This window comes from Vanacampus margaritifer, chromosome 12 (assembly GCF_051991255.1).
Source record: "Vanacampus margaritifer isolate UIUO_Vmar chromosome 12, RoL_Vmar_1.0, whole genome shotgun sequence".
Lineage (NCBI taxonomy): Eukaryota > Metazoa > Chordata > Actinopteri > Syngnathiformes > Syngnathidae > Vanacampus > Vanacampus margaritifer.
This window is the reverse complement of record NC_135443.1, coordinates 9,719,383-9,730,494: the sequence shown is the minus strand read 5'-3', so window position 1 is coordinate 9,730,494 and position 11,112 is coordinate 9,719,383. Positions and strand designations below refer to the sequence as shown.

Genomic DNA, 11,112 nt, shown 5'->3' with positions numbered 1-11,112 from the left:
CTCATTTACATCTGACAGAAAAGAGGCAGCAAGAGGGAGAAGGACAGAATGAAAAAGGTTAGTTACATATGAAAACTGTAGGGGAATAAGACAACACAAATGTTATTAAAATAAATGTTATGCAAGTCTGGATGTTTAAATCATACTAAATGATCTGACTGAAATGTGAAGTTTGCAGGTTTTGTAACTCAGAAGATGGAAGCTTTCCTGCTATTTAAAATGTACATCGCAGATTTAAGGGCCATCTAAGATGATGATGACCATTCACAACAAAAACAAACATTTTTGGGTATGAAGCGAGCTCCATCCAGGCAGCTGCCAAGACTTACCAATACAGTAAGTGAATACATACCGCCATGTCAGCTATGTGTTTTGACAAAACCAGTCTCATTTCTCAAAAAAAGAAAAAAAACCTGATATCTCTATATTCTGTTTCTTCCTTCAAAATCATAAATGGAAGTACAGACGCTCCCCTACTTACGAACATTCGAGTTACGAACAACGGTACATACGAACATGTCTGCGCGCATGCGCGCATGTCAAAAAATGTTCGGAAAGAGATGCTGTAAGTTAGATTTTTTATTGCGCACCTTTTTCCGAGTACTGTAGTGCTTCTTTCCGCCGCTAATAGCGACGCTTGGCGCTGTGAGAGCTCACCCAGCATTGGAGGCTCAGCAACGTGTCGAGGAGGAGGAAGAAGAAGAAACGCCTGTCGCTCATAGATAAAGCCATCGCACTCTTCGAGCAGCAAGACCCAAATATTGAACGTTGCACAAAGGTTGCAAATCAATTGAATGATGCCATACAGTGCTACCGCATCATTTATGATGAAAAAAGAAGAAAACTGTGCAATCGTAGTTAGATCGCTTCTTTCGGACAGTTTCTAGTAAATCCTCCAAGGAAGATACTCATCAACCCTCATCTTCTTCTCCGCGACCCTCAACTTCTTCCTACATTGAAGTTACGGAGGAGGAAGTAACTTTTGAAGCCCATTCCAGCGACGATGAAGAACCTCTCATGATATAAAATCCTCCTCCTCCTCCTCCATCAAATCCTTAAGCATCGAGTACATCTTCCAAAAGTAAGTTAAACTTCATTTTATTTATCTTATTACGTACATGTACATACTGTGTGTGTCTCTCGCTCTCTCTCTCTAACATACGTAGTACAGTACTGTACGTATTCTCTTTAAACATAAATTATAATACAAAATATAGCACTGAAGCAACTTACGAACAAATTCACCTTACGAACGATCGCTCGGAACGTAACTCGTTCGTAAGTTGGGGAGCGTCTGTAACTCAAATTGTCAATTGTAATTTTTTTTGTTGGGGGGGGGGGGGTGATTGGCCATTTCAGTTGTACGGTCACACCATTCTGTATGAGTATTGTTCTGTCCATTGAATTTGTGTTCTATCTTTAAAAGGCTTGAGAAAAATAAAATACAACAAAACAAGAAGAAATAGAAAATATTTCAAATATTGTCTTACCAGTGCACTGAGTTCCACTGAGAATGTAGCCTTGCTTGCAAACACAGGAATATGAACCAGGTACATTTACACATTCTGTGTCATTTTCAGGACAAATGTTTTCCCTTTGGCACTCATCTATATCAAAGCAAGCCAGCCCATCGCCAATGTAACCCATGTCACACACACATTGGTATCCGGCAGGTGAGTGGTGGCACAGGGCATTAATATGGCACCCTGGGTCGCAGAGTGGACTGGGTGGCACACAAGTGTCATTCAGGGCGACAGTACCATTCAAACATGAGCAAACATGTGCTCCAGGGGAGTTGATGCATTTTGAGAAACCTGGACAAATAGTATCCAAGAGGATGCACTCGTCCACATCCTGGCAGGAGAAGCCATCGCCTTTGAACCCCCGTTGACAGGAGCAGAAGAAGTCCCCAATGTAGTTGGTGCAGAGTGCCCGTGGGTGGCACGTGTCCACTACAGAGCACTCATCAATGTCATCACACTGTGTGCCATTGACGGCAAAGCCTCGCTTACAAGTGCAGCTGTGGGAGCCCATTGTGTTGAGGCACGTCGCATTGACGTGGCAAGGATTCTCTTTACACTCGTCAACGTCAACGCAGTCCATTCTGGCGGCAGGGCGGTAATATCCAGTCAGGCAGGGGCATTCAAACGAGCCATCAATGTTCTTGCATTCTTCATTAACGCCGCATGGAGTTTCCTCTTTCTCACACTCGTTTATATCCTGGCAAAGAGTCTGGTTAACCAGGACAAATCCCTGCAGGCACAGGCAGGTGAAAGAGCCGAGGTTGTTCACACATGTGGCCTTATTTCTACAGCCTCCGTTATCCACCAAACACTCGTTCACATCACCGCACTGGGTCACACCATCTCCAGAGTAACCCACTTGGCAGGTGCAGTTATAGATACCAGGCAGGTTAGTGCAAAGGGCTTTGGAGTGGCATTGAGTAGAAATGGAACATTCGTCTACATCCGCACATGTGAAGCCGTCTCCTCTGTAACCTGCTGCACACCGGCATGTGAAGGAACCGGGTGAATTAGTGCAGACAGAGTAAGGGCTGCAACGGCCCGCTGCGCATTCGTCCAGGTCAGCGCACGCAGAGTTATTAAAGATGAAGCCACTGCCACAGTCACAGAAATATGAGCCATCGGTGTTGACGCAGGTAGTGGTAGGCGGGCAGATGTTTGGTGCCGCACACTCATTGATGTCATCACAAAATCTGCCGTCTCCTTCAAACCCCCCCAGACAGGAGCATTCGTAACTTCCGAGTCTGTTGATGCACACAGAATTGGGATCGCAGTCGTTGTCCTCGTTGCATTCGTTGATATCAACACATGTCACGCCGTTTCCGACAAAACCGCTGTTGCAGTTGCATTGGTACGTCCCGATTGTGTTCAAGCAGTCTGCATAGAGACTACAGATGTTGCTTGCGCATTCATCGATGTCCACGCAGCTCTGGCCGTTACTTTGAAAGCCGTTGTGGCATGTGCAACGATATGTACCCGGCAGATTTTTACAGCCTTTGTAACCAAATAATGACGAGCACACCTGCGGCGTCTCTGAACATTCGTCGATATCGAGACACAGGTAGTTTCCGTTGCCCTTATAGCCAGGGTTACACGTGCACACATAAGATCCAGGGTTATTGGTGCATGTCGCATTCCAGTGGCAAATTTTTGGGTTGGAGCATTCATTTTGATCCTCGCACTCGAAGCCGTTTCCCTCAAAACCGACTTGACATCGGCAACGTCGTCCACCCTCAAAGTTGCTGCAAAGTGCGTTGGCGTCACAGCCCCCGTTTTCTTTCTGACACTCGTCAATATCCTGGCAGTTTGTACCATCTCCGATGAATCCGCTGAGACAAAAGCAACTGTAGCTGCCAAGCGTGTTGTTGCAGCGGGCTTTCGGATGACAACTGTGCAGGCCGCTAAGGCATTCATCAATGTCTGTGCACAGAAGACCGTCACCCTGGAAGCCCATGCCGCACACGCAGGTGAAATTGTTTTGGACTTTTAGACACTCTCCCCTTTGATGGCACTTGATGCCTGCTGCCTCACAATCCCTCAGGTCAGCAACTGGTAGGAAAAAGATAAAGAGAGAAGGTGAAATTATTATTTTGGAAAATATTGTGTTAGTATGACTAGTATGAGGTGATTGAGTTTGTTCACCTGTAGAGGAGAACTTTAGCATTGCCGAGAGGCTGATCAGCCACAAGAGTGAGAACCTGTAAGGGAAAAGAAAAGATTTAGTAATAAATACCAAAATATTAAAATGCCATTTTGTTCCGCTTAACCGGGGTCGGGTCGCAAGATCTGCTATTCTAAGCGGTCAATCACAGGAGTTATATGAATAATAGTGGTTCTGATTGAGTTACCATCTATTTGACATGGTTCCCTTTAGGGCACGTCAGACAATTGTCTGTGTTGGAGTACTAGGCCATGGTTGGAGAACGATAGTACTGTAGCAAACTCCCATTACATAAATGCACTCAACTCAAGATTCACATAGGACTTTACAGCTAAATTAAACATTACGCTTTCTTTTTTTTTTTTTTATTCACATCAAACAAAAACAAATGATGAGTGTTTATTATATACATTTGACCTACAAGTGTGGAAGGTCATACTCATACTCAAGTTACTGTACACATTTTGAAAGATGATTGCATTTTCAATACATAAAAAAAAGCATGTTTTCCTACTCTTATCTCTTGGTATCGATTTAGCAAATATGATTACAGCACAGATGTCAGGTGAACATTAACACCATATGTACAGTTTTACAGTCATACTAGCCCATTACTAGGTTACCTGTACTTTATTGTTACTATGTTACTAACCTCTATCTATACCGTGTTCATATATATATATATATAGACAAAAAATGCCATTTTAACTCAGAAACATTCAATTTTTTGGGTTTGCTAGTGAAAAGTGGTGGTTGGAAATGCAAGAATTCTGTCCGACACCAGCGATATGTAAAATGAATAGCCGACAATCACTTTAAAATAAGCAGCCGAAATGAGAACTGATTTCCACTCACCCCATTCCCCCTTCTTCTTGGGGTCTTGCTCGTGAATTCCCCTCGTTTGGATCACACTCCGTCAACCCGTACTCCTCAAAAACTTGACTTTAGTCTTCAAGTGGCTCCTTCCGTTTTCTCCTCCTCCTTCTCCTTTGTCTTGATTCATCCACCCACAGGGAATCAGGACAATGCCCTGACATCTTAAACCTCTGGGAAGGGGAACACCCATATTCCCCTGGTTGTGCGTAAAGCTTTCACACAATACGTGCAACAGTTTTCTCTTGGGCCTTTGTTTGTCCTCTTCATTACAGTTAAGCATGCATTCAGTTGCTCATCACGGGGGACTTGTATGGCCTTTAAATAGACAACCTATTGTTAGATTCTACTGTTTGAAGCACTGCTTTACCTATTTGATCACGTGATTAAAACATGTTGAGTAAACCTAAGTAAAAGTAAAAGTAGCAGAAAGTGTTTTCGTGCCATGCCAGAACATTGTTTCAGTCCCTTGTGCTTTGTCATCTGTTATTTCTTCTGGCCTGTGTGTGTTTTCAAAATCATGTCTAATTATTTTTGGGGTGGATTCCAATAAATTTGCACAAACATCTAAATTTTTTAAATTGGGTGCTGTTTAGAACATCAGATGCACTGACGAGTCAATAATTAGCAATTGAGGTCTGTGACATAATAGGGATAGGATAAATTCAATCTTATGTACAGTACAGTAAAGCCCCCTCCATCACAGGCTCATGTTTTGCAGTCCTGCTATTTCGCAGATTTTTTGTTACACTTAGTAACTCTATTCTAATCTAATTTGATGTGTAACTACACTACTGACCACGAGAATAAGGCACACATATTAATTTGAGATGTAAATGAGGAAGAAGAATAGAAACATTATTAGCACAGTCTAGTTTCTGTTGAAAAGTATTTACTGTAATGTCATCCACTGTAATCCTGCTTTTTAAAGCTAAGGAAGTGACGACTGAAGATTTATTTTAAAACGTACATCTTTGGGCATGATTATAGACCGAGGGCTGTGGAGTAAAAAGAGCTTCTGTTTTTAAGTTTTGTCTTTTGTGACCACCATTAGAACCTTCTAAAGAACTAACTTTTTGTTTCATATCCGCAAATGTTGCACAGAGCAGGCTACCGGTCCGCTAAAGAATCCAGACTGCACCTAAATGTTGGCATTTTGACTTTAAAATTTAAGACACTGCAACTAAGTCTTTTTTTTTTTTTTTTTTTTTTAAATATAATGGTACATGTGTGACCTGCAGTATTATTATTTTTTTAATTGTAGAATATTTTTTGATGGTCCTAAATACTGAACACAGGTTCTTAAGAATTCTCATTTCTTTGTATAAAAAAAAAAGAAGAAAAAAAACATATCATGGAATTAGGGGTAAATAAGGTATTATAAAAACTAAGTATTGTTACATATTTACATACTTAACACTTTGCAGTGCAGACTATACAGTATGTCCCTAACAGGATATAACCATCTTACAGTCCATGTCTGATATCCACCCACCCATAATTAAAATTACATAAATGCTTAAGCTCACCAGCTTGAGGTTGCTTTTGTGATACGGAAAACACAACTATCGTTTTTCCTTTTTCCCAATACTACATAGAATACCTGTACTTAGTAGTATTGCAAATCCAGCTGCCTCTTAAGGATATTGTCCAGAATAGTGAATACAATGGTATTTTATACTGCATATAAAATATACACAAACAGTATAGTGCAACATAATCTTTAAAACAAAACAACAATATGTACTGTTGGTATGTCAAGTGAAGAGGAAAAAGAGAATTTTGTCCTCTTTGCGTGTTCCAAGAAATGAAGATAGATTTAATGTAAGAAAAATACACCTTTGCAAAAATGATTTTTAATCAATCAGAGATCTCTGGACAGATAAATGCCTCTATCATCACTTAAACATCGAACGGCTTTTATAATTTTAGGACCTCCTCTCTTTTATTTGTAGACAAAACATATTTCTGAGTACTTTTCCAGAGCAGATGGCATAAACAAGGTCAGATTTGGGTGTGTGTTCGGGACTGAATATGTTATATAGTTGAAGGTTCTATTTTTCCCCATAACAAAATCTCACAAACAAGTTGAACCAAATTTACGGTGGCCGTGACTGATGAAGAAAGTAAAGAGTGTGTGTGTGTGTGTTATTTCAAAGCAAATTTTGTTTTCAAGTCCGAAATGTGCGTGTACAAAATAAAACAAGGAATTTTGGACCAATCAATGTGTACCCGCCTAAGGTCAGACCATACGAGATCAACATCATCTGCTCTGCTCAGGACACAAAACATTTCGACAAGGTTAATATGAAGAATTAAAATGTTCATAATGTGTAACAATAGTTGATATATGAAATTAGGTATTAAAAATGTTATAATATCTTTCACAAGTCCTTTTGCTCCATCATTACATCTTCAATATCATTTGATGAAGTTTAACTAATGTTATTTTGTTGATGTGGTAGAAGCCGATTGCTCTCATAATTACCATAACAACTGGCAGATTATGATTTTTGTGGAAATGTTTAATTTGTACGTGATGTTTACCATCCATCCATTTATTATAGAGTTTGTTCTCATTAAGATCATGTGTGAGTTGGAGCGTATACCAGCAGGATATACCCTTGGACTGGTCATCATATCACTGTGTCACTGAAAAGGCAAGTGAACAAGATAGATAGATACTATTTACCGTCAATGGCTATGCTATAATTTGAATGGCACTCATCATGGAGACAATGAGTGCATGTTGTGAAGAATATTTCTAAGGTAAATAATCATTGAAACTTAGGTGTGACTCATCTGCGGCTGTCCATGATTCACAACAGAAATGGTTTCTTAAAACTGGTATCAGTCTTAAAACATACGGTCTTAGGTCATCTATTACGTCATCGTGTGACAGTGTTGAATTTCAAAGGCTTTTAAATGTGTTTAATATTCAACATAAATTAGTCAATTAGCCTTTGTATCTTAGATATTAACAACATATGTGAAGTTAAGTGTTTGTATACTGATACAATAGTCTCCTATTAAGAGAAGCTCTACTAAAACAAGATCTGTAGGACTCAAAATGAAACTTCAGAAAAGTATGATTATTTCACTTTTATTCCCAATTCAAATATTGACATTTAAGTATTCAAGTTAAAATGCTGTGAAAAATTATATTCTCCACATATAAGTACATACCCTCTTTGCCTATAGTGTAGCATCCATTTAGAAGAACATTACATGAAAACAGAATATTAAAAACATTTTAAGAACTGTTTTAAACCAAAAGTCACACACGAAAAAGAAGAAGCTTTCAAATAGCTGAGAACCACATTACCAAATATGGCCATACCGGAAAAGGTGCGCGTGAATTCCCTCAAACTCCGCCTCTTTCACCCCCCCATGCAAATTAACGTGACGTATTGCGACTACCTGTGTTATAAATTCTCTTAATGCCTGCTTGACTTATCAGTTAGTAGACTAGACAACTACAGGTGATTGAGTCAACTCGCCTCAGTTCACTTGAGAGACACGCCTGCTGCTTTGAGTGAGCCTTTACCTTATTTTGCTCGCGCCCTTCTGTTCAAACAGGTTTGACGAGGACACACCTGTAGGAAGAACAGGAAGCTTTTTGTCTCGACTCCATTTTTGACCTCTGTGGACGACGGACGGATCGAAAGAAAGAGAAGGAGGACTTTCAATTATCTTGTTTTTCCGCCATTAATTCAACTATAAAGATGTGGATTGTTCTTGTGCTTGCCGCCCTCGCGGTAGGAGCCTCAGCCCAAAGCTGTAAGTAATTAATTAATTCAACGTTTGTTGTGCTTTCAGCGGACGTTCGTTTTGACAAAAATAATACTGTTTCAAGTTGCTCAAACACTTTAAAAACACGAATATTCGACGTTTAAATTACTTTGAAGTGGTTGGTACCATGTTTAAAATATATCGCCTACCTGTTTGTATTTAAATAAGCATGACTCGTGTTGGTCATTTGAAGGTATGTTACATTCTTATATGCTGGGAAAGTCAGTCATTTTTAAAACTTAATGCGGAAATCAAGCGCATTCAGTTTCGTTGCTGAGTGGGGGGTGGGGAATTTGCTAGTCCCGCTCCTCCGGGACTTCTCTGTTTGGAGAAACCAACGCCCATGACTTAATTAGGGTTTGCAGCACGGCGTCTTGTTTGCTTTTGTTGCACTGGCGTCATATAAATAAAATACGGTAAAGCGCAACCTTCCTGACCTTCGCCCTTTTAATTAATAATGTCAAATCATGAACAATTTCATTTATAAATGTTTGAGCTCTCTATTTAGAAGTAACCGTATTAATAATTGATCACACAATTGGAATGCATGTTGTAGCACTAATCCTCTTGTTTCCATCATGATGTTAATTCTGTTGTTTTGCTCTCCAGGTTCATGTAACTCTATGAAATGGGCCACCTGTGATGGAAATCCTTGTGAGTGTTACCTCATGATTGGTGATCAGATGAAACAGACGCTGAATTGCGACGATTGTAAGTAAATAATCCAACTTTTGCTGAAGGAACATGGGTTGAGTGGTCAACTTAACACATGCTTTTCACCACCATGTATCTCCAGTGATCCCCAAGTGCTTCTTGATGAAGGCTGAGATGTACAGAGCCAAAAAAGGCTTGGACACTCGTACAGGAGGAAAGCCCGTGGAGAGCGCTTTTGTGGACAACGACGGCATCTACGACCCAGAGTGCGAGAATGATGGCAAATTCAAGGCCAAGCAGTGCAACAACACAGAGGAGTGCTGGTGCGTCAACAGCGCCGGTGTTCGTCGAACAGACAAGGGGGACAAGAGCCTGAAGTGTGAGACGCTGGTGGAGACCTAGTAAGTTGTTTCATCCTCAGCTTGTGTTGCGGAGCAGAAGGGAAACTTATAATTTGTTCGTACAACCCTAAAATATTTTGTCTTGTAGCTGGGTCCGTCTTCAGCTGAAGCACAAACCGATGACGGGTAATGTTGATGCTGATAAACTGAAAGTGTAAGTACATGCAATGGTGTTACTTTTGGACAGCTCATACTAGAGTGAGAATTATTAAGCATTGTATATGAGTGTTTGCAGTAAAAAAAGTGTTCTTTCCCTAACAGGGCTATTGCTGATGCTATCCATAAGCGTTATGACAACTTTAACAAAGACATGGTCGACGAGATTCAGGTAAGTGGACTCTTGAGCGTTTGTTTACCGTGAATTTACACCTGATGTAACACTTGGAAAACTTTTTTTTCTTTTTCGGGCAGTATGACCCTGATGCCCGCTTGATTGTGGTGGATGTAAAGAAGCCCAAGGGAGAGCGCAAGAGCGATCTGACCAAATTGGCCTACTACATGGAGAAAGATGTAATGTACCACTATATAACGCCGGTTTTGTTTTTGTAATTGACATACTGACCGTCTCCTCCTCTTTCAGGTGAAAGTGCTGCCACTGTTCAAGGACCAGGAAAAATTTGAGCCCGTTGTCGGGTCCCAGAGAATGGAAATGGAGGACATCGTGGTGTACTATGTGGATGAGGTTCCACCAACATTCACCATGAAGAATCTTACCGGTGGAATCATTGCTGTCATCGTGGTGGTCGTGCTGGCTGTGGTGGCCGGCCTGATACTCCTGGTGAGTTGATGAAAATCCAAATCTATGTAGATCATCTTGAGCATTAGTTACTAACAATTTTTTTTTGTTTTCTGTCCGTGTGTAGTTCTACCTGAGACGGCGTCAAAGTCAGAAGTACAACAAGGCTCAGGTGAGAAGAACACAATGTTTCTGAGATTTTTCATATTAGAACCTTCTCATATTTCATATTAATGATGACCTTTTTATTTTTGTGCAGCAAAGAGAGATGGATCCCATGTAAATTCTTCATCGCTGCCGGAGGCCAGAGTCATCGTTGGACGCACTTACTTGCAGTGTGCCATACACAGTTCTACAAGGAAGACAAATTTTTGTAAAGGAACAATCAACATGCTCATTTTTATTGGCACTATTCATACTGCCTTCTATTTATAAGTTGTGTAAAGTTTTTGGCACTCCTCCACTTCTATTCCATGCTTAAAATGTGGCTTTTAAATTTTAGACACTGAATGGTTTAAATTGTGTTAGATTGTACAGTTTCATACAAGTGTGTGTTTTGTTGGATTGTTTTTAATAAAATCATTTAAAGACTGTGGTTGAAGCTTATTGATGTTTGTTTAAAGGTGCGTTATAGTGCAATGACTCATGCTGGGCTAATAAGCCACTTGTGCCTCCATTCTTTACAGTGCATATGTTAGTTTATGCCAAATGTATTTGACTTCTTTTGTAGTTTCCATTAATGGATTATTACAAGTGTTTGCATAAATAATGCCTTAACTTATTTCTCTAGAATTTAGATTCTCTACGTTCATGTTGACATGAAGGTAAAGTATACTAAATGGACTGCATTACACTTATGAATTGTGTTTAAAATGGTGTTGGAGCTTCACGTGCAAACCTTTGAGATGATGTATACCTGCCCCATGATTAATTTTTTTCTTGAATTAATGGCCACTGATTACAAAAGTGAAG

General features: G+C 40.2%; 1 protein-coding gene across 1 annotated transcript; it reads left to right on the top strand.

Moving 5' to 3' along the window:
* The first annotated feature begins 8,012 nt into the window (after nt 1–8,012).
* epcam (epithelial cell adhesion molecule) lies at nt 8,013–10,731 on the top strand. The gene is made up of 9 exons (XM_077582901.1): nt 8,013–8,337; nt 8,959–9,060; nt 9,146–9,404; nt 9,493–9,558; nt 9,666–9,732; nt 9,816–9,914; nt 9,985–10,182; nt 10,268–10,312; nt 10,400–10,731. Exons 1-9 carry the CDS (start codon nt 8,283–8,285, stop codon nt 10,421–10,423), a joined length of 915 nt encoding a protein of 304 aa, XP_077439027.1. The 5' UTR covers nt 8,013–8,282; the 3' UTR covers nt 10,424–10,731.
* The last annotated feature ends 381 nt before the right edge of the window (nt 10,732–11,112 follow it).

Excerpts from the sequence above, each read along its gene's own strand:
- epcam (XM_077582901.1), top strand. The coding sequence starts at position 8,283 with ATGTGGATTGTTCTTGTGCTTGCCGCCCTCGCGGTAGGAGCCTCAGCC. Across the intron at positions 9,061-9,145 it reads GACGCTGAATTGCGACGATT|TGATCCCCAAGTGCTTCTTG; the intron begins GTAAGTAAATAA and ends ATGTATCTCCAG. Across the intron at positions 9,405-9,492 it reads GAGACGCTGGTGGAGACCTA|CTGGGTCCGTCTTCAGCTGA; the intron begins GTAAGTTGTTTC and ends TTTGTCTTGTAG.